The sequence below is a fragment of the Ranitomeya imitator genome, chromosome 1 (assembly GCF_032444005.1).
Source record: "Ranitomeya imitator isolate aRanImi1 chromosome 1, aRanImi1.pri, whole genome shotgun sequence".
Taxonomy (NCBI): Eukaryota; Metazoa; Chordata; class Amphibia; order Anura; family Dendrobatidae; genus Ranitomeya; species Ranitomeya imitator.
Window position 1 is genome coordinate 1,206,930,774 of NC_091282.1, and position 23,780 is coordinate 1,206,954,553.

Sequence of the window (23,780 nt, forward strand, 5' to 3'; positions counted from 1 at the left end):
ACAAGAGGTTGGTACACAAAATGAGAATGCTTGGTCTGGGGGAAAATGTGTGTAAATGGGTTAGTAACTGGCTTAGTGATAGAAAGCAGAGGGTGGTTATAAATGGTATAGTCTCTAACTGGGTCGCTGTGACCAGTGGGGTACCGCAGGGGTCAGTATTGGGACCTGTTCTCTTCAACATATTCATTAATGATCTGGTAGAAGGTTTACACAGTAAAATATCGATATTTGCAGATGATACAAAACTATGTAAAGCAGTTAATACAAGAGAAGATAGTATTCTGCTACAGATGGATCTGGATAAGTTGGAAACTTGGGCTGAAAGGTGGCAGATGAGGTTTAACAATGATAAATGTAAGGTTATACACATGGGAAGAGGGAATCAATATCACCATTACACACTGAACGGGAAACCACTGGGTAAATCTGACAGGGAGAAGGACTTGGGGATCCTAGTTAATGATAAACTTACCTGGAGCAGCCAGTGCCAGGCAGCAGCTGCCAAGGCAAACAGGATCATGGGGTGCATTAAAAGAGGTCTGGATACACATGATGAGAGCATTATACTGCCTCTGTACAAATCCCTAGTTAGACCGCACATGGAGTACTGTGTCCAGTTTTGGGCACCGGTGCTCAGGAAGGATATAATGGAACTAGAGAGAGTACAAAGGAGGGCAACAAAATTAATAAAGGGGATGGGAGAACTACAATACCCAGATAGATTAGCGAAATTAGGATTATTTAGTCTAGAAAAAAGACGACTGAGGGGCGATCTAATAACCATGTATAAGTATATAAGGGGACAATACAAATATCTCGCTGAGGATCTGTTTATACCAAGGAAGGTGACGGGCACAAGGGGGCATTCTTTGCGTCTGGAGGAGAGAAGGTTTTTCCACCAACATAGAAGAGGATTCTTTACTGTTAGGGCAGTGAGAATCTGGAATTGCTTGCCTGAGGAGGTGGTGATGGCGAACTCAGTTGAGGGGTTCAAGAGAGGCCTGGATGTCTTCCTGGAGCAGAACAATATTGTATCATACAATTATTAGGTTCTGTAGAAGGACGTAGATCTGGGTATTTATTATAATGGAATATAGGCTGAACTGGATGGACAAATGTCTTTTTTCGGCCTTACTAACTATGTTACTATGTTATTGGCCGAGGGTGCTACAACCTTAAGGGATGTTTGGTAGTTAGTCCAGGCTTGCAAATGCATGGTGGTTAAATGTCTATGCATGCAACTTGTATTGAGACTTTTCAGATTCTGTCCTCTGCTTAAGGTAGTTGAACATTTTTGACAGATGACTTTGCGCTGATCAATTGGATGTTGTTTAAAAAAATGCCAGACTGCACTCTTTCTAGCATCGGATACCTTTTCAGGCATTGCAGACTGAGCTTTAACCGGATGGCCACGCTGTCCTCCAACAGGTTTTGGCTTTGCCACGCGTTTTGGGCAAGATACGGGCCCGGCAGATGGAACCTGTTGCGATGTTGATGCCTGCTGCGGCCCCTCCTCCTCCGCTTCAGAACTGCTGCCGCCTGCACCCTGTTTCCCCAATGGCTGCCAATCGGGGTCAAGAACTGGGTCATCTATTACCTCTTCTTGTAGCTCGTGTGCAACTTCGTCTGTGTCACCGTGTCGGTCGGTGGTATAGCGTTCGTGATGGGGCAACATAGTCTCATCAGGGTCTGATTCTTGATCAGCACCCTGCGAGGGCAATGTTGTGGTCTGAGTCAAAGGACCAGCATAGTAGTCTGGCTGTGGCTGTGCATCAGTGCACTCCATGTCAGATTCAACTTGTAATGGGCATGGACTGTTAACTGCTTCACTTTCTAAGCCAGGGACGGTATGTGTAAAGAGCTCCATGGAGTAACCCGTTGTGTCGCCTGCTGCATTCTTCTCTGTTGTTGTTTTTGCTGAAGAGGACAAGGAAGCGACTTGTCCCTGACCGTGAACATCCACTAACGACGCGCTGCTTTTACATTTACCAGTTTCACGAGAGGAGGCAAAAGAGCTAGAGGCTGAGTCAGCAAGATAAGCCAAAACTTGCTCTTGCTGCTCCGGCTTTAAAAGCGGTTTTCCTACTCCCAGAAAAGGGAGCGTTCGAGGCCTTGTGTAGCCAGACGACGAACCTGGCTCCACAGCTCCAGACTTAGGTGCAATATTTTTTTTCCCACGACCAGCTGATGCTCCACCACTACCACTACCCTCATTACCAGCTGACAATGAACGCCCCCGGCCACGACCTCTTCCACCATACTTCCTCATTGTTTTAAAAACGTAAACAAACTAACGGTATTTGTTGCTGTCACACAAATTACACGGTGAGCTATAACTTCAGTATGATTTAGCTACCCCTTTACAGGTGAGTGAGACCACAACGAAAATCAGGCACAATGTTACACACTCTGTTGTTGGTGGCAACAAATGAGAGAGATGCCACACACGCAGGACTGTCACTGAAGCACAAATGTAAATATTAATCTCCCACTGATTTGATTTTTTTTTTTTTTTTAAGGGAGACTTTAGGAAAAAAAAATAATAGAATAAAATGATTTTTTCAGGAAGAATTTAGAAACCAAATAAAATAAAATGATTTTTTCAGGGAGAATTTAGAAAACAAATAAAACAAAAAAAGGCTTTCTATGGCCCACTGAGTGAGAGATGACGCACACAGGAGTCAGGAGTGGCACACAAGCCCAGAGGCCAATATTTATCTCCCACTGATTGATGTAGTGATTTTTTCAGGTAGATTTTGGAACCCAAATCAAGCTAAAAAAAATAATAGGCTTTCTATGGCCCACAATTGGAGAGAGAGAGAGAGATGGCACACCCAGGAGTCAAGACTGGCACACAAGCAGAAAGGGCAATATTAATCTCCCACTGATTTGTTTTTTTTTTGTTTTTTTTTCAGGGAGACTTTAGGAAAAAAAAAAAAAAATAGAATAAAATGATTTTTTCAGGAAGAATTTAGAAACCAAAGAAAATAAAATGATTTTTTCAGGGAGAATTTAGAAAACAAATAAAACAAAAAAAGGCTTTCTATGGCCCACTGAGTGAGAGATGACGCACACAGGAGTCAGGAGTGGCACACAAGCCCAGAGGCCAATATTTATCTCCCACTTTTTTTTTTTTGTTCCAGGGAAAATTTATAAACCCAATAAGAAAAAAATAAAATAAATAGGCTTTCTATGGCCCACTATCTGAGAGAGAGAGATGGCACGCTTAGGACTGGCACACAAGCCCAAAGGCCAATATTAATCTCCCACTGATTGATTTATTGATTTTTTCAGGTAGAATTTAGAACCCAAATAAAGCAAAAAAATAAATAGGCTTTCTATGGCCCACTGAGTGAGTGATGATGCACACAGGAGTCAGGAGTGGCACACAAGCCCTGAGGCCAATATTTTTCTCCCACTGATTGATGTAGTGATTTTTTCAGGTAGATTTTAGAACCAAAATCAAGCAAAAAAATAAATAGGCTTTCTATGGCCCACTGAGTGAGTGATGATGCACACAGGAGTCAAGAGTGGCACACAAGCCCTGAGGCCAATATTTTTCTCCCACTGATTGATGTAGTGATTTTTTCAGGTAGATTTTATAACCCAAATCAAGCAAAAAAATAAATAGGCTTTCTATGGCCCACTGAGTGAGAGATGGCACAGACAGGGATGGCACTCTAGCAGAAATGTCAATCTTAATCTCCCACAAAAAAAAAAAAAAAAAACAGGGAGTGTCCTTCAATTACTATCTCCCTGCAGTAATCTCAGCCAGGTATGGCAGGCAGCAATAAGGAGTGGACTGATGCACAAATTAAATAAAAAGTGTGTACAAACCAAAAAGATAGCTGTGCAGAAAGGAAGGAACAAGAGGATTTGTGCTTTGAAAAAAGCAGTTGGTTTGCACAGCGGCGTACACACAGCAATGCAGCTATCAGGGAGCCTTCTAGGGCAGCCCAATGAGCTACAGCGCTGAGGGGGAAAAAAAAAAAATGTAGCTTCCACTGTCCCTGCACACCGAAGGTGGTGTTGGGCAGTGGAAATCGCTACAGCACAAGCGGTTTCGGGGTTAATGGACCCTGCCTACCGCTATCCCTGCTTCTGACGAAGCGACAGCAACCTCTCCCTAAGCTCAGATCAGCAGCAGTAACATGGCGGTCGGCGGGAACTCCCCTTTATAGCCCCTGTGACGCCGCAGACCGCAAGCCAATCACTGCAATGCCCTTCTCTAAGATGGTGGGGACCAGGACCTATGTCATCACGCTGCCCACACTCTGCATTTACCTTCATTGGCTGAGAAATGGCTCTTTTCGCGTCATTGAAACGCGACTTTGGCGCGAAAGTCGCGTACCGCATGGCCGACCCCGCACAGGGGTCGGATCGGGTTTCATGAAACCCGACTTTGCCAAAAGTCGGCGACTTTTGAAAATGAACGACCCGTTTCGCTCAACCCTAATTACGGGTGCTACACCTGATCAGAACATTAGTATCTCTGAATCCCATGGCCCCTTTTTAGGTGGTGTTCCGTCCACTTACATGCCTCCTTCTTCTCCCGGGAATGTGGTGGATCTTTTCGAGACATTAGTGTTGAAAGATATGGAAGCCATACTGTACAAAAAGGCATCGACGAACTTCTCTATAGCAGAAAATGAGGCGTTGAAAGAGATGACTAGCTGGACGGATGTTATAATACGTCCAGCGGATAAAGGAGGCAAAATCGTTCTTATACCGAGAGAAGCTTATATCGCTGAAGTGTAAGAGGGTGAACTGTAGTCCCACTGAGAGGGCACTAGGACCGTGTGGTTTTTGCCTATTGCAGAAGAGAACAGACCGTGCAAAACTCCCAGAGACAGTGTGTGCTGCTGGGTGGGGTCTGGTGTCTCGGGTGTAAAGTGAAACTAGGAAGTGAGAGCTGAGAGAGAAAAAGGCGGGAAGCAAAGGCAGAAGCTGCTGTGATATCTTAAAGAGAGACTGTGTGTGGATTTACTGCAAGTGTTTTTGGAGGAAAAGAAGCTTTTGAGAGACTTTTTGTTGCTAACGTTCCCCTGGAGAAGAACTAACCTTTTGTTTAACTCTGTGAGAGACTTGTGTGGCTAACGTTTCCTGGAGAGGAGTTAACCCTTTATTTAACAAAAGACTGAGACTTTACTAAGAACCCAGTACGTATTTGGAAGTCTGTGGATTCCCTGTGCATTGAGTGGAGAACCAAGTCTGGACAGACTGCTGATACAGAGACGGACGGATTGTCGTGGAAGCATTCCTAGAAGCTACAGAAGCAGAGACAACATCGTGAGACCACTAACTAAGTCCCCGGCGTTTGGGCTCGGCATCGGCCGACAAGACAAGAGGAGTTTGCTGTAACTTATTGGCGCTGAAGATATGAAATGGCTGCAGCCTGTGCGGATTCCTGCCTGAGAGGAAATCCATCTCAGGATACGGTACCATAGTTATAGATACCTGGGTATCTCTGCTCAGAGTGTTAGATTGTTACTTTAGAGGTGTATCTTATATTAGAGTTGTGTAAGTTATACTCAATGTGCCATTCCAGGGGCTCCCTTAATAACACTACATTCAATTTACACTTGTTCCTGTTTTTAGTTGCCTGTTAGGTAAATTTCTTACTAGTCTGTTGTAGGATACAGTTCTCAGGAGACCTTTGAGTGGCACAGTGATTTCAGCTGCTGCTGAATTAGTGTATCTTTGGGGTGCATCTGTCTTAATATTCTCCATATTACCTTGATTATTTTGCCTTTGAGTAAATACCGTTGGAGATTTCTGCCTTGGTCTTGGTTTGTGACTCACTGGATCTTATTCGGACCTCTGGTCATTACAGAAGCACAGCGACAATTATCAGATACTTCCACCTACCTCCCGTTAAAGAAGGATTGTACATCTAAATTTAAAGAGGAACTCCGCTCTCTGCTCAGACGAGCAGTAGAAAACAGAGTCATCACACAGAACAAGGCGGAAAAACTACTACCACAATTCCCCATTAAACCTCACTGGTACTATCTCCCTAAAGTACATAAATCAGTCACGTCGCCTCCTGGGAGACCAATTGTGTCAGGGATTGGAGCGCTGACTGAACCCCTTTCCCAATACATCGATTGGCTCCTACGCCCCTTATTGAAAGACGTCCCCTCATATATTAAGGATACGGACTCCTTTCTGAAATGTGTTCAGAATTTGGATTGGCAGCCGGGGTTCTCCCTGGCATCCCTAGATGTGATCAGCCTGTACACTAACATCCCTCATGATTTAGGTATTCATTCTATCAGGAGAATTCTTGAGACTACAGATAAGAGCAAATATTATATAGATTTTGTATGTGAGAGTCTTCTTTTTATTCTCACCCACAATACTTTTACTTTTCAGGATGAATGGTACAGGCAGATCACCGGGACTGCCATGGGGACCCCGGCTGCATGTACTTTTGCCAATCTGTATATGGCTGTGTTCGAAGAGGACTATGTATATTCGCAATTGAACACTTTTTTTAAACATATTAGAGTTTATCTTAGATATATAGATGACGTATTCCTTATTTGGGACGGCACTGAGGACACTTTCAATCAGTTTGTCGACTTCCTAAATACTAAAAACACTATGGGGATGTCTTTCACTTCCAACTGCCAACCTAGTGTCATATTTATGATATAATTCGGCACTTAAAATATGCTCCTTCCTATACTTTATTTTTTCCAATAGTATAACATCTCTATAATGATAGTGTTGATGGACAAGGAAAAATTTGTATAGGATAGCAATTTGGGTGTTACTATAAAGGCTCATTGTGCACAGTTTCCACACTGCGTACGATTTATGTATTTGTTATGTCGTTTTCCATAGAGATTTTGTGATCATATATGTGCATGTTCAATATCTTTATATTTATGTTTTTGTAACTGATTTTAATACTCACTGTTTTGATTGTTCCCTTGATATGCACCTGTTTTCTGCCTGCTCTGGACGGGATACACGTTGCAGGGGGCGGAGCCTTTGTGCTTATCTCACCTGACGTTGTTCCCGTCCAGTGTGGACCCGTAGAAGCGCCGGTGTGGGCGCGAAACGGCTGTTGTCCTCTCCCCCGCTCAACCTCCTTTATTTTGTCTCCCCCGTGCCATGAAGATGGTCTCACGTTTGCTTTAAATAAAAGGTAAAGCCCTCTTCACAGGATCGGTGAGTGTTGCCACGTCTCTCTTCATTTCTGATCTCATTGCAAATGTTGTCTTTGGTGGGATCAGACCCCAGGACCCCAGTGCTGCAGAGCAACAGTCCTAATCACTGAGCCACCGTACTGTGTTAACCACTGAGCCACCTAGCATCTTTATTGAAAACAAGTCCTATCCAACACATATAAATGGCAGTTATCACCCCGAGCCGGATGTCATCATTCAGTTCTTAGCTAGACAAGAGTACAGGTCGATGATGTTCTGTAATACTATCACCCCTATCATCAGCCAGATCTTTTTGGCGTGGGTTATTTGCAGGGAGCTGTGATATATGAAGATCTGTTCAGCGCACCGAGATGAAGCCAATTTCTGAGGATTACCCCCTCTGCTCTTATCCCTCGACATTTATGTGACATTTCATTCATAGAGATGTCGCCGCCCCCGCTTTAACCAACTGCCCTAAGAAGGGACCCCTGTTATCAGCTGACTGGAGATGGACGGTGGGTCGTTTTTATTTTTTATAAGTCAATAGTACAAGTGACAATAACAAACTTTGCGATACATCTTGTTAAAGAAATCCAATTTTTTCTCCTCTTAGACCGATCAATCATTTTGGAAATTCACAATTCACAAGTAAAATATGTCTTCAGTGAAGACAGATTTTCCCATTACTGACATAGGAGATGACAGCTGGTGCTGACAAAGTTCTATGGAGAAATAAATGCTCCTCCCTCCTCATTCCCATAGAATTTTAAAGGCACCAATTGTCATTTCATATCTCAGTAATGGGAAAATCTGTTCTCACTGAATACAAATTTTACATATTTTTCCCATGAATTGAGAATAAATAATCAGTCCAGGAGGAGAAAGAATCAGGTTTATCTGATAAGATATATTACAAAGCTTCTTACTTTCATGTATACTATTGATTTATGAAATAAAAATTAAAACGATGGTTACTCTACATCGTACCTCAGTTTTTAAACATCTTTTCATTCTTTTTTTTTATTTTTTTTTTTATTTCTTTGGCTATTCTTTTATTATGGGAGTTTTTATTAATTCTATAGTTTACTGCTCATTGCCTAGCTGCTGGCCACCTCTGCAGTCTATCAGTGGTGGACAGTCTCCTAGGCAAGGAGGGCAGGACTTACAAACTCTTAGCTTTACAGCTCACAACCTCTTAGCTTTACAGCTCACAACTGTTACTTGATCTAGCTGGATTTAGTACTCCTTGAGTTCCAGAGGCTAAACTGCATTGGAGAGTGAACAGTTTGGGCCACGGCATAGCCATTTTGCCGGCTCAAACTATTAATCATCAGACGCCCACCACCCTACTTACCACTTCCCCAGGAAGCTGAGAGGCAGGGGAGCAGTAGTGTGCTCCTGAAGAAAGAAGCCCTTCTAAGTCCAGGGAATGGCTTTCAAACTCAGGCTATGGACCACGAGGAGACCTCAAAGTCTTTTGATACATAAGTTAACAGGGCCAAGGTATTGCGCCCAGGGGCTTCCTGTTCTACCTCTTGATAATCAAAGGGGTTCAACACTTTGTACAAAACCTACTTGGCAGAAGGGTCCTTCTTCAGTCTCCCCCTTGTTGGAACACCATCGATCTGCTGTAATCTTTGGGCTGAATTCACTTAACGTTTTATTTTCCCGTTTTCAAAAAAAAGACCATTTTTTATCCATGTGTTGAATATGATTTTCATAAGAAAGTCCTTACTGAGAGCTGGAAGAACCAGGAAGACTCTGTAGAAAATTTTTCTTTAAGCTGAGGTTGAAGTTTATTCAGAGATAGGCAACAGAACAGTTCGCAAGGACCATTTTTCATCTATGTGGTGAATCTGATTTTCATCTGTTTGTGGTCCTTACGTGTCCTTTTCTACGATCCATATGTCATCCGCTTTTCTGGTATGAGAAGAAAAACTGATGGAGGTTTCCAAGCTTCTCTTAATAGTCAGTGAGAAACAAGTGGCATCCGTGTGCTGTTTGTTATTTACTTGGACATGTCCCCGATGCTATTTTTCGATCCACAAAAAAACAGACATGGGAAACTAAAATGGATGTATGCTCTCTTTGTAAAAAGCAATACAATGAGGAATAAGAGAGAAAATGTCCCATAAATAGAGTTTCCGAAGCTCCCTGTGGATTGAATTCTCTTATTGAAGGTGCCAAAGTGATACAACGCGTTTCGAGATTGAAGCTCCCCCTTCATCAGATATATACAGTGGGGCAAAAAAGTATTTAGTCAGTCAGCAATAGTGCAAGTTCCACCACTTAACAAGATGAGAGGCGTCTGTAATTTACATCATAGGTAGACCTCAACTATGGGAGACAAACTGAGAAAAAAAAATCCAGAAAATCACATTGTCTGTTTTTTTAACATATTATTTGCATATTATGGTGGAAAATAAGTATTTGGTCAGAAACAAACAATCAAGATTTCTGGCTCTCACAGACCTGTAACTTCTTCTTTAAGAGTCTCCTCTTTCCTCCACTCATTACCTGTAGTAATGGCACCTGTTTAAACTTGTTATCAGTATAAAAAGACACCTGTGCACACCCTCAAACAGTCTGACTCCAAACTCCACTATGGTGAAGACCAAAGAGCTGTCAAAGGACACCAGAAACAAAATTGTAGCCCTGCACCAGGCTGGGAAGACTGAATCTGCAATAGCCAACCAGCTTGGAGTGAAGAAATCAACAGTGGGAGCAATAATTAGAAAATGGAAGACATACAAGACCACTGATAATCTCCCTCGATCTGGGGCTCCACGCAAAATCCCACCCCGTGGGGTCAGAATGATCACAAGAACGGTGAGCAAAAATCCCAGAACCACGCGGGGGGACCTAGTGAATGAACTGCAGAGAGCTGTGACCAATGTAACAAGGCCTACCATAAGTAACACACTACGCCACCATGGACTCAGATCCTGCAGTGCCAGACGTGTCCCACTGCTTAAGCCAGTACATGTCCGGGCCCGTCTGAAGTTTGCTAGAGAGCATTTGGATGATCCAGAGGAGTTTGGGGAGAATGTCCTATGGTCTGATGAAACCAAACTGGAACTGTTTGGTAGAAACACAACTTGTCGTGTTGGGAGGAAAAAGAATACTGAGTTGCATCCATCAAACACCATACCTACTGTAAAGCATGGTGGTGGAAACATCATGCTTTGGGGCTGTTTCTCTGCAAAGGGGCCAGGACGACTGATCCAGGTACATGAAAGAATGAATGGGGCCATGTATCGTGAGATTTTGAGTGCAAACCTCCTTCCATCAGCAAGGGCATTGAAGATGAAACGTGGCTGGGTCTTTCAACATGACAATGATCCAAAGCACACCGCCAGGGCAACGAAGGAGTGGCTTCGTAAGAAGCATTTCAAGGTCCTGGAGTGGCCTAGCCAGTCTCCAGATCTCAACCCTATAGAAAACCTTTGGAGGGAGTAGAAAGTCCGTGTTGCCAAGCGAAAAGCCAAAAACATCACTGCTCTAGAGGAGATCTGCATGGAGGAATGGGCCAACATACCAACAACAGTGTGTGGCAACCTTGTGAAGACTTACAGAAAACGTTTGACCTCTGTCATTGCCAACAAAGGATATATTACAAAGTATTGAGATGAAATTTTGTTTCTGACCAAATACTTATTTTCCACCATAATATGCAAATAAAATGTTAAAAAAACAGACAATGTGATTTTCTGGATTTTTTTTTCTCAGTTTGTCTCCCATAGTTGAGGTCTACCTATGATGTAAATTACAGACGCCTCTCATCTTTTTAAGTGGTGGAACTTGCACTATTGCTGACTGACTAAATACTTTTTTTCCCCACTGTATAAAAAAAACAATAAAATCTCACAAGATATTTATAGTTATTTGAAATTATCCCCTTGGCAAGGTCACAAGTCAAGATGGTGTGGTCCAGGACCGCACATTATAGCAAGGCTTAATAAGGTATAAGTACAGTCACATGATGTAATCAGTAGAACATTAAAAATTTATTGTGCACTGCAATTATTAATACTGGATGATTAAAAGGATATTTTACATACAAAATGCTAAATCCAATATAGTGTTATGTACCTGATGATGGAGGCAGTTCATCCCCGAAACGCATTGTATCCCTTTTGCTCCTTCAATACAAGAATTCAATCTGCAAACAGCTTTAAAAACTCTAATTTTGGGACAAGGTGCCAATTAAAAATTGCGATACTCAAATGAGATGTCCTCAGGAGTCATTACCGCAGACTCTGCCCTCACCCTGAAACAACTCATCATCAGTGATGTCCGTTTCAGGTGGTAGGCTAGTCTGTTCTCTACTGAGCATTTGCCTTTTGTCAATTCCAACATATGCTCAGTAGGATCTTGTCACTGTGCAATATTCTTTTAAATGCACAGTGACAGTGCGCTCCCTTGATGCTAAGTAAGGAGCCAGCATGAGAGTGCACTGTCATTGCGCATTGAAAAGAGAGAACCATGGGAGCAGAAAAAGTAAAGACCAGCACCACCACCAAAACCAACATTACTTTCAGGGATGAGCTGGTCTCTGTTTTCCCTGCTCCTCAGATTCTCTTCTTACAATGCACACTGACAGCACACTCTCTTGCCGGCTCGTTACTTCTAATCAGAAGTAAGTGTATTAGGAAAGCGATTTAGTATTAAATCAGTGTTACATTCAGAACAACCATTTAAGCGCTATTCTCTCTTTTCTCACGATTAGTGAACAACAGATAGAACACGTGTGTGAAGCACAGACATTGGCACGTGGCCTAAGAAAAGTGCTTACCGATCCTATGAGGCATCTAGCATAATTTTGAATGCAGCTCTGAATGTGAATGAAGTGTAGCCATGAATTAACCAAAAATTAGATGATCGCTCAGCTCCTCCTCGCTCCTCCCTCTCCTTGCAAAGTAACTGTTGCACACCTGCGCATGCTCATTACATAATCTCTTACGCTGGCCATACACACGAGAGAACTGTCAACCGCTATCTCTCCACACTCCTTTATACATATTTGCCCACAGATCGGCCGAACGTCGATGCATTTTCAACTGGGAGAAAGGAGGAAGCTGCTGCCAGACTCTTCTGCCGGTGACTTATCTCACAGGAAAACAAAAAGCGTGGAAATGCCAACAACCCAATCCTTCTCTTACTCAATATCATCTGTCGGTGGAGAGTCTTGATGTCCAACATATATATTAGATGGTTGGCCGGTCCTACTACTTTCTTCTGTTCCTGGTGGCCTTTAAAAAGCCAATGAGATACTTTTTTCTTAGTTTTCTTATGTACTGCCATACAACCAATCTATACAAATGCTCTTCCAATAACTGAGTATAGAAAAGACAATTTCCAATTTCACTTCCCCAACTGATCGTCGGTCCAAGTCCTGGATAATCTATCAATAAATAAGCTCGGCACCGCTGTGACTTCCTCTGAACCCTACTGAACGTATTATTAAGGTAATGCATAAATATGGCGTGCAATGGTTTTAATGCATTGACTTTGGGGCGGTTAATATTGAAATGTTACAGGCTATGTATCAAAATCTTAATGATTTGTTAAATCAGATGTAATATAAAATAGTGCAATAATGGATGGAAAGAACATAATATAATTTTACTCACTTTGTGCCTAAATTGGAAATTGCTGCATAACCGCCATGTATATTGTGACCCAGAATCTCCCACCCTTCGGATGGAAATTTTTTTACCCATTGTAGACTCTTGTTTTGTTTTTCAGTCATGAGGCTGTTAAATCAATGTATCATACACAGATGAGGTGGGTCGGTGTCACAAGCATCAATGTGAAATCCTTCACTCCTTCCCTTCTTGTGAAATCAATAACCCACACAACGTCTCCATTCCCATATCTTCTCCAATGCTACCATTTCCTTCCTCCACATACCTCCACATAGACCTCCATTAATACTGACCACCCCATTCTAATCCCAACCCCCATTCTGTGTATTCCACCTCCTGCCTCAATGAATACTTGGTGCACAATGACGTCCTATGTGATTCTCTGAAAGCATGGAGCATTGGAGTATTGTCTTTGGAGATTGGAAGTCAACATTAGACAACTTATTAATAACGTGATTCTGAAAAACTAATAATTTCTAACAAAAATAAAAAATACTAAAAGTCACAATTTTCTTCCACCTACCTAATGATACCCAATTTAGCAGATATTTCTGTCTAAATTTTTGATTGATGAAGGTAGACAAGACCAACTTGTGGCCAAAATTAGCCAAAAAGTAGCCTATCGACTAGAGAAATTTTCAATTTGTTGATTTAGATGGCAGGAGATTATATTGTTCGTAGAATGTCGTCTTTGGGAAGACCACCCAAAATTGCATTAAAATGTTTTCTTCTTGAGGGCTGGTCTTCCTTGAGGAGAAGCTTCTCTGTAACTCCTCTGAGTTCCTCCAACAGTATAGAAGTGCATTTCCTTTAATATGTAATAATAATTGGGGTCACAAAGTCTTATAAATCTGACGATTTTGAGAAGACTTTACAACTATCTTATGTGTATATGGGCTTTGATCATCTTGTAAGGAAATGAGATGTTCAATTTGGGTTGAACTTGATCTCAGTTTAACGTGATGGATAGGTCTCTTTTCTCATCAGTACTACGTAAAAAAAGCACTGTTCTCCGTGGACAAAAGCCATGAGTTGGAAACTAAAGAAGCCTCTTTATACTTAACTGCAGACGGATGGCTGAGTGACTAAAAGGAAGTGTTCCTTCACTTCAAAATGGCTGACAATAGCTGCTACTTCCTGTTTTCAACTTTAACAGGATCATCAGCCCTGAAGCGCAAACTACTGCACAACAAAGGAACAAGTCGATTTACAGTGCCTTGCGAAAGTATTCGACTCCCTGGAACTTTTCAATTTTTTCCCCACATATCATGCCTCAAACATAAAGATACCAAATGTAAATTTTTGGTGAAGAATCAACAAGTGGAACACAATTGTAAAGTTGAACGAAATTTATTTGTTATTTTAAATTTTTGTGGAAATTCAAAAACTGAAAAGTGGGGCGTGCAATATTATTCGGCCCCTGTAACTTAATACTTTGTTGCGCCACCTTTTGCTGCGATTAGTCTGCAAGTCGCTTTGGGTACGTCTCTATCAGTTTTGTACATCGAGAGACTGAAATTCTTGCCCATTCTTCCTTGGCAAACAGCTCGAGCTCAGTGAGGTTTGATGGAGATCGTTTGTGAACAGCAGTTTTCAGCTCTTTCCACAGATTCTCGATTGGATTGAGGTCTGGACTCTGACTTGGCCATTCTAACACCTGGATACGTTTATTTGTGAACCATTCCATTGTAGATTTTGCTTTATGTTTGGGATCATTGTCTTGTTGGAAGGCAAATCTCCGTCCTAGTCTCAGGTCTTTTGCAGACTCCAACAGGTTTTCTTCAAGACTGGTCCTGTATTTGGCTCCATCCATCTTCCCGTCAATTTTAACCATCTTCTCTGTCCCTGCTGAAGAAAAGCAGGTCCAAACCAGGATGCTGCCACCACCATGTTTGACAGTGGGGATGGTGTGTTCAGGGTGATGAGCTGTGTTGCCTTTATGCCAAACATATCATTTGGCATTGTGGCCAAAATGTTTGATTTTGGTTTCATCTGACAAGAGCACCTTCTTCCACACGTTTGGTGTGTCTCCCAGGTGGCTTGTTGCAAACTTAAAGCAACACTTTTTATGGATATCTTTGAGAAATGGCTTTCTTCTTGCCACTCTTCCATAAAGGCCAGATTTGTGCAGTGTGCGACTGATTGTTGTCCTATGGACAGACTGTCCCACCTCAGCTGTAGATCTTTGCAGTTCATCCAGAGTGATGATGGGCCTCTTGGCTGCATCTCTGATCAGTCTTCTCCTTGTTTGAGATGAAAGTTTAGAGGGACGGCCGGGTCTTGGTAGATTTGCAGTGGTATGTTACTCCTTCCATTTCAATATGATCGCTTGCACAGTGCTCCTTGGGATGTTTAAAGTTTTGGAAATCATTTTGTAACCAAATCCAACTTTAAACTTCTCCACAACAGTATCACGGACCTGCCTGTTGTGTTCCTTGGTCTTCATGATGCTCTCTGTGCTTCAAACAGAACCCTGAGACTATCACAGAGCAGGTGCATTTATACAGAGACTTGAGTACACACAGGTGGATTATATTTATCATCATTAGGCATTTAGGACAACATTGGATCATTCAGAGATCCACAATGAACTTCTGGAGTGAGTTTGCTGCACTGAAATTAAAGGGGCCGAATAATATTGCACGCCCCACTTTTCAGTTTTTGAATTTCCACAAAAATTTTAAATAACCAAGAAATTTCGCTCAACTTCACAATTGTGTTCCACTTGTTGTTGATTCTTCACCAAAAATTTACATTTGGTATCTTTATGTTTGAAGCATGATATGGGGGAAAGGTTGAAAAGTTCCATGGAGCCGAATACTTTCCAGTTATTAAGGTCTGGTTAAGAGTGCTATCTCCAACTCCCAGTATAGGTGAGTCCCATGCACCAATTTTTTCATTGCTAGAGATTGGCATTTATTACCCTGGATCAGAATTCCCTTTTACAGAAGAGTGGTCAAACTGATTGCAGCTTGCTTATGAATCCCTGCCGTGGGATCATTAAAGTAGTCAACACATCCAAACCATGAAATAGAAAACGGTATACACTGCTTCGAAGTAGGAACAGGATTTAAGCTGGCCATACACGAGACAACTGTTGGCCGAACGTTCATTCTTCAGACAGCTATCTACCACCTTCCCCATACATAGGTACGCGCAACTGGACCCAGTGTTCATGTGTTTTCAAATGTGAGAGAGGAGTAAGTTGCTTATCTCCCTTGAATGGAAAAGGATCGATCGTTGAAATTCCAGCAGTCTGATCCTTCTTCTCCCATAATATTTCTGGGGAGAGTTGGGATGCAGTCAGTCATACATATCAAAGGGTCATCTGGTGCTGCAGAAATCGATAAGTTGGACTGACTATCATCCAATGGCTATAGACCATATGCTCGACTTGGCCCAGAGTGCATTTGTTATCAATGGGGAGAGGGTAATGAACCACTACCAGTCAGCTCTGGTGGTGACTTTTCGTTTGTGGGAACAAAACATTGGTTATGTTGAAATTTAACATGCCTGAGCCTTATTTTACCCTGTTTGCGGTTGTTGGAGAGTTAGGATTCCTGTCAGAAGGCTATCTAAAGTGTATGGGCGTCAATGCTGCCAAAGGAATCTCTTTCGAAAAGTGCTGTCCAGATTACACTCAAAATAAATATAGAAATACCAATTTGGAGGTTAAAAGTAGACTTTCACAAAATATTTACATGTGGCAAATTTTGCCTGTTATAAATCTATTGTATTGAAGGAACATATGACCAAACGGACAATTAACTGAATAATAATAACGTCAATAACAAAATAATAATTATTAATAAATATATAATTACAATGGAACTTTTTGTAAAAGGAGTACTAATTCTCTCACGCTACTTTTCTTTTGGCTAACCCTTAGTTTATCCAACCTGTTCTGAAATTGCATAAGAACGAAAATATCTTTATCCATTTCCCATTCTTTTCGAGCATGGTTCATTTTTGTATTTTTTGAAAAACCTTACATTCTGAAAACGTTAAAAGAAAATATAAGTTTCATAGAAGTTCTAACGTATGCAATGACATGGAGGTGATGATGATGGTGATGACAGTTTGGTCACATTGATGATGCATGAGTATCAAAGCATCAAACTAATATTCATCCACTTAACTCAGAGAAACCAAGTGCTTGGCCAGAGAACCTTCAGCACTCTGACAGCTGTGAAAAGGTCAAGGACCGGACAGGTGGAGTGTTCAACATTACCTGGCCTGCACTGGAGTCTCCAAAGAACCTCTTATATGGAAATACTAATTGTTTTTCTGTCTTCTCAATGACAGAATTGAGCTTCGTGCCCTTGGAAAGATTAACAAAGGAGAGGAGCTTAGCGTCTCCTACGTGGACTTCCTCAATCTCAGCGAAGAGAGAAGAAAACAGTTGAAGAAACAATATTATTTTGACTGCACGTGTGAACACTGCACAAAAGGGACCAAGGATGACCTGCTATTGGCGATCAAAGATGGCGATGATAAGGTAAGGAAGCATTTGTATTTTTGGCAACATTAAAATGTAATGAGGCTTCCAGACAGTGGTGTAAGAACAGAACATGCCATCACTCCTGGTGCCAACATTGACCTAAATTTTTGTTCTGCCACATAAGAGGACAGTGGTTAAAGAGGTTATTCCATAAAAAATATTTATTATCTGTCCATAGGATGGGTGAAAAATGTGTGATCTGTGAAGGTCTGTGAAAGGTCCAACTGCTGGGACCCACTCTGATTCCGAGAATGAAGTTCAAGATGATACAGTGCCCACCACACCATTAGCTTTTATGAATGTATGGGAACGGTAGTGCACACAAGAACAAATACCTTGTCTCTGAGAGAAATAAAGCAAATGTGTGACCACCCTCTAGTCCAGTGTTTCTCAACTCCAGTCCTCAAGACCCACCAACAGGTCATGTTTTCAGGATTTCCTTAGTATTGCGTAGGTGATTAAATTAATGCTTGAGCAGGTGATGAAATTACCACTTGTGCAATACTACGAATATCCTGAAAACTTGACCTGTTGGTGGTCTTGAGGACTTGAGTTGAGAAACACTGCTCTAGTCACTGGCTATTGGAGTGGTGGTCTTGCATTCGCTCTACAGCTGCATTCACAAGGGAATACCAGACCCCTGTTGTTGTGATAGGTGGCATCCTAACAATCATACATAAATCATTGATCATATACATAAATTATAAATATTGTTCCTAGGATAACGGTTGTACTGACCATATATGCAGCCCTTAAAACCACTACCGGCTGGAAAGGTGGAGCCCAGTAGAGGTTGATCTCATCCCCATTTAATGAGTAGTGAGGACTTGTTCAGGCATTTGGTTGGCACAAATGCTACAACATCATCAAACAATTTATCCAAAAATCAATGGCATAGACCAGTTCGCCAAAAAGTTTGAAAAAGTCTTTTAAGTTCTCTACCTGCAAATCAGACGAATGGATCAAACTGTAAAAATTTGAGTCTAGAAAATTGGATTAAGACCTAGTTGGTTATAAATCTGTTGGTGTCAAGCGGTTTCTGAAAGGGAAGTAACTTTATATCTGCTAATGAGGCACAAGTCCTTCATGTGCATCACTTGAGTAGTAGTTATATTAGTATTTTTCAATTTACAAAAAATTAAGCAATATATACAGTGAGTACAGAAAGTATTCAGACCCCTTTAAATTTTTCACTCACTTTCACTGCAGCCATTTAGTAAATTCAAAAAAGTTCATTTATTTCTCATTAAAGTAAAATCTGCACCCCATTTTGACTGAAAAAAAATAGAAATGTAGTAATTTTTGCAAATGTAATAAAGAAGAAAAACTGAAATATCTCATGGTCATAAGTATTCATACCCTTTGCTCAGACACTCATATTTAAGTCACATACTGTCCATTTTCTTGTGATCCTCCTTGAGATGGTTCTAATTCTTCACTGGACTCCAGCTGTGCTTAATTAAACTCATAGGACTTGATCAGGAAAGATACACACCTGTCTATATAAGACCTCACTGCTCACAGTGCATGTCAGACCAAATGAGAATCATGAGGTCAAAGGAACTGGCCTTGGAGCTCAGAGACAGAATTGTGGCAAGGCAAAGATCTGGCCAAGGTTACAAAAGAATTTCTGTAGCATTCAAGGTTCCTAACAGCACAGTGGCCTTCATATTCCTTAAATGGAAGAAGTTTGGGACCACCAGAAGCCTTCCTAGAGCTGGACATCCAGCCAAACTGAGCAATCGTGGGAGAAGAACCTTGGTGGGAGAGGTAAAGAAGAACCCCAAGATCACTGTGGCTGAGCTCCAGAGATGCAGTAGGGAGATGGGAGAAAGTTCCACAAAGTCAACTATCACTGCAGCCCTCCACCAGTCACCAGTCAGGCCTTTATAGCAGAGTGGCCAAACGGAAGCCTCTCCTCAGTGCAAGAGATATGAAAGCCGCATAGAGTTTGCTAAAAAACACATGAAGGACTCCCAGACTATGAGGAATAAGATTCTCTGGTCTGATGAGACGAAGATAGACCTTTTTGGTGATAATTCTAAGCGGTATGTGTGGAGAAAAATAGGCACTGCTCATCACCTGCCCAATACAATCCCAACAGTGAAACACGGTGGTGGCAGCATCATGCTATGGGGGTGTTTTTCAGCTGCAGGGACAGGGCGACTGGTTGTCATTGAAGGAAACATGAATGTGGCCAAGTACCGAGATATCCTGGATGAAAACCTCTTCCAGAGTGCTCTGGACCTCTGACTTGGCCGAAGGTTCACCTTCCAACAAGACAAAGACCCTAAGCACACAGCCAAAATAACAAAGGAGTGGCTTCAGAACAACTCTGTGACCACTCTTGACCGGCCCAGCCAGAGCCCTGACCTAAATCCAACTGAGCATCTCTGGAGAGACCTGAAAATGGCGTCCACCAACGTTCACCATCCAACCTGATGGAACTGGAGAAGATCTGAAAGGAAGAATGGCAGAGGATCCCCAAATCCAACGGGTGAAAAACTTGTTGCATCATTCCTAAGAAGACTCATGGCTGTACTAGCTCAAAAGGGTGCTTCTCCTCAATACTGAGCAAAGGGGCTGAAGACTTATGACCATGGGATATTTCAGTTTTTCTTTTTTTTTGTTATAAATTTGCAAAAATGACTACATTTCAGGTGTTTTTCAGTCAAAATGGGGTGCAGAGTGCAGAGTGTACATTAATGAGAAAAAAAAGAACTTCTTTTTTAAATTTACCAAATGGCTGAAAAGAAACAAAGAGTGAAAAATGTAAAGTGGTCTAAATACTTTCCGTACCTACTGTATATAGCTTATTTTTTTTGTCTTTGCTTTGGGGCAATGTATGCCTTCATGTAAGCAAATGATAGTAGTAATGTTGTTAGCATAATGTAGTCAATGCGTGAGATTGGTAAGAGGATGGTGGTAAGTCTTGTACGGGGACCTAGGGGAATCATATTCTGCCTCCACTTAGAGGGGTTATCTAGAAAAATGGCTCCTTTCTTTTTAATCATGTTTCCCCTAGTCCACGGGTTGTGTCTGGTATCAAAGCTCAGCCTCACCGCAGTGGATATTGCTAAGATGCAATTTCACACTAAGCTGTGGTAGATGAGTCACTGGTTTTGGAAAAAAGCAGCCATTGTCAACTTTATCATGGTATAGGGAGTGGGGTCCGTTCCGTAAACTACCTTGTGAGTATTCCCAACGATACAGGGCTTGGGGTTGTATCTTCCTACACAGTCACCATCTATTGGGTAGACACATTTTTCGTTGTCCACTTTGTGTATTGAACATGGGGATTCATAATTTGTGGGAATTTTTATCAGGAAGTTGAGTTCTTTCTGTAAAATGTTACCCATTTGGGGAATTTTTCAATATACAAGATCACTTATCTCATTTGTTGATGCAGCCTGCAGAAAATGTGGTGAAAGAGGTCGTCCAATTCTCGAAGAATACCCTGGAGAAAATAGACAAAGCTCGGGCGGAAGGATCTTACCACGAGGTGTGTAGTTAGGGCCAACAGCCGTGCATCTGGTCTTCTTCTCTATGGCCACCTCAAAGGGATAAAACCCTTTTTATTACCTATCTACTGAGTAGGTGATACATGCGAAATTGGTGGAAGGCAGACCAACTGAGCTATCGATGATCTCCAAAACCGGAGATCCAATTCCATCCACTCTACGAAGTCTATGGCACTATTGGAAATAGGGAGGTCCCAATGATCGACCCACACCCTCAGCAAATAAACACTCACTATGTGGAATGTCCTTCTTAGTTTGTTTCATGAGACTTGGTCGCAATTTTTCCTAAAATCCCTTTTCGCAATTCGGTGACAGGTGGTGAAACTTTGCCGTGAATGTCTTAAGAGGCAGGAACCAGTCTTGGCAGACACCAATATCTATATGCTCCAGATCCTGAGCATAGTCTCGGAGGTGCTGTCCTACCTCCAAATGTTTGAGGAAGCTGCCGAGAACGCAAAGAAAATGGTAGACGGTTACTTGTAAGTAGTTAAAGCTGAAGATACGTGTAAATGGGTGACTGACAATTATAACAACGCGGAGAGTTGTTTTAATTAACTATCTATTTATTACCAACAGGAAAATATACCATCCAAACAATGCCCAGCTAGGGATGTCAATAATGAGGGCTGGAGTCACACACTGGCATGCCGGACTCATTGAAGTTGGCCACGGGATGATCTGCAAGGCTTTTGCTATCCTTCTAATAACTCATGGACCCACTCACCCCATTACCAAAGATCTAGAGGTGAGTCCATGATATCCATCAATGCACTTTATATTCAGAATATAGATTGCAGAAACAGTTCATTAGTAGCTTTTAGAAATTGTGAAAATCTATTAGCAGTAGTGTATGATTAAGAGTATAGTACTTATATTCTTGTACATAGCAGCAGTATTATAGCAGCTATATTCTTGTACATAGGGGCAGTATTATAGTAGTTATATTCTTGTACATAGCAGCAGTATTATAGTAGTTATATTCTTGTACAAAGGAGGCAGTATTATAGTAGTTATATTCTTGTACATGGGGCAGTATTATAGTAGTTATATTCTTGTACATAGGGGCAATATTATAGTAGTTATATTCTTGTACATAGGGGCAGTATTATAGTAGGTATATTTTTGTACATAGGGTGTTATGATACGGTGGTCTAGAAGCAACATGGAACGAGCTCTGAAGGAAGTGGTAACTGTACTGACCGCAGTCCCTAAGCTCAACACAACACTAGAAGTAGCTGTGGAATGCTCCTAACTCTCCCTAGGCATCTCGTCACAGCCTAAGAGCTAACTACCCCTAAAGATAGAAGCAGGAATGCTACCTTGCCTCAGAGAAAATCCCCAAAGGATAGATTAGCCCCCCACAAATAATGACTGTGAGTGGAGAGGGAAAAGACATACACAGAATGAAAACAGGATGAGCACAGGAGGCCAGTCTAACTAACTAAATAGATAGGACAGGATGGAATACTGTGCGGTCAGTATAAAACACTACAAAAATCCACGCAGAGTTTACAAAAAATCTCCACACCTGACTAAAGGTGTGGAGGGTAAATCTGCTTCCCAGAGCTTCCAGCAAGACAGAATTAATTCACACTGATAAGCTGGACAAACATAGAAAGCACAGAATGGATAAGTCCACAATCTATGGACAGAAAAGAGCAAGCAAAAACTTAGCTTTGCTGAACTGGTCAGGATAACAGGGAAATCCAAAGAGATGTGAATCCAACCAGGAACCATTTACAAGTGACACTGGCTGAAGATAGAGCCAGACTTAAATAGCCGAGCAGAAGAGACGATAAGTGGAGGCAGCTGATGACAGCTAACTCCAAGGAGCAGCCATACCACTAGAAACCACAAGAGGGAGCCCAAGAGCAAAACTCACAAAAGTGCCACTTACAACCACCGGAGGGAGCCCAAGAGCGGAATTCACAACAATAGGGGCAGTATTATAGTAGTTATATTCTTGTACATAGGGGGCAGTATTATAGTAGTTATACTCTTGTACATAGGAGCAGTATTATAGTAGTTATATTCTTGTACATAGGGGCAATATTATAGTAGTTATATTCTTGTACATAGGGGCAGTATTATAGTAGTTATATTCTTGTACATAGGGGCACTATTATAGTAGTTATATTCTTGTACATAGGGGCAGTATTATAGTAGTTATATTCTTGTTCATAGGGGCAGTATTATAGTAGTTATATTCTTGTACATGGGGCAATATTATAGTAGTTATATTCTTGTACATAGGGGCAATATTATAGTAGTTATATTCTTGTACATATGGGCAGTATTATAGTAGTTATATTCTTGTACATAGGGGAAATATTATAGCAGTTATATTCTTTACATAGGGGCAATATTATAGTAGTTATATTCTTGTAGATAGGGGCAGTATTATAGTAGTTATATTCTTGTACATAGGGGCAGTATTATAGTAGTTATATTCTTGTACATAGGGGCAGTATTATAGTAGTTATATTCTTGTACATAGGGGCAGTATTATAGTAGTTATATTCTTGTACATAGGGGCAATATTATAGTAGTTATATTCTTGTACATAGGAGCAGTATTATAGTAGTTATATTCTTGTACATAGGGGGCAGTATTATAGTAGTTATATTCTTGTGTATAGGGGCAGTATTATAGTAGTTATATTCTTGTACATAGGAGCAGTATTATAGTAGTTATATTGTTGTACATAGGGGCAGTATTATAGTAGTTATATTCTTGTACATAGGGGCAGTATTATAGTAGTTATATTCTTGTGTATAGGGGCAGTATTATAGTAGTTATATTCTTGTACATAGGAGCAGTATTATAGTAGTTATATTGTTGTACATAGGGGCAGTATTATAGTAGTTATATTCTTGTACATAGGAGCAGTATTATAGTAGTTATATTGTTGTACATAGGGGCAGTATTATAGTAGTTATATTCTTGTACATAG

General features: G+C 41.3%; 1 protein-coding gene across 2 annotated transcripts in view; it reads left to right on the forward strand.

Annotated features, from left to right (window-relative positions):
* Nucleotides 1–23,780, forward strand: part of SMYD1 (SET and MYND domain containing 1) — a 64,998-nt gene that overhangs the window by 35,239 nt on the left and 5,979 nt on the right. Inside the window, exons 5-9 of one of the 2 annotated variants that reach the window (XM_069744940.1) lie at nt 12,906–12,944; nt 17,111–17,303; nt 20,716–20,808; nt 21,143–21,306; nt 21,404–21,572. In XM_069744940.1, the coding sequence (XP_069601041.1) occupies nt 12,906–12,944; nt 17,111–17,303; nt 20,716–20,808; nt 21,143–21,306; nt 21,404–21,572 (658 nt within the window). The remainder of the gene's footprint in view (nt 1–12,905; nt 12,945–17,110; nt 17,304–20,715; nt 20,809–21,142; nt 21,307–21,403; nt 21,573–23,780) is intronic. The other variant, XM_069744941.1, reaches the window with a different exon arrangement.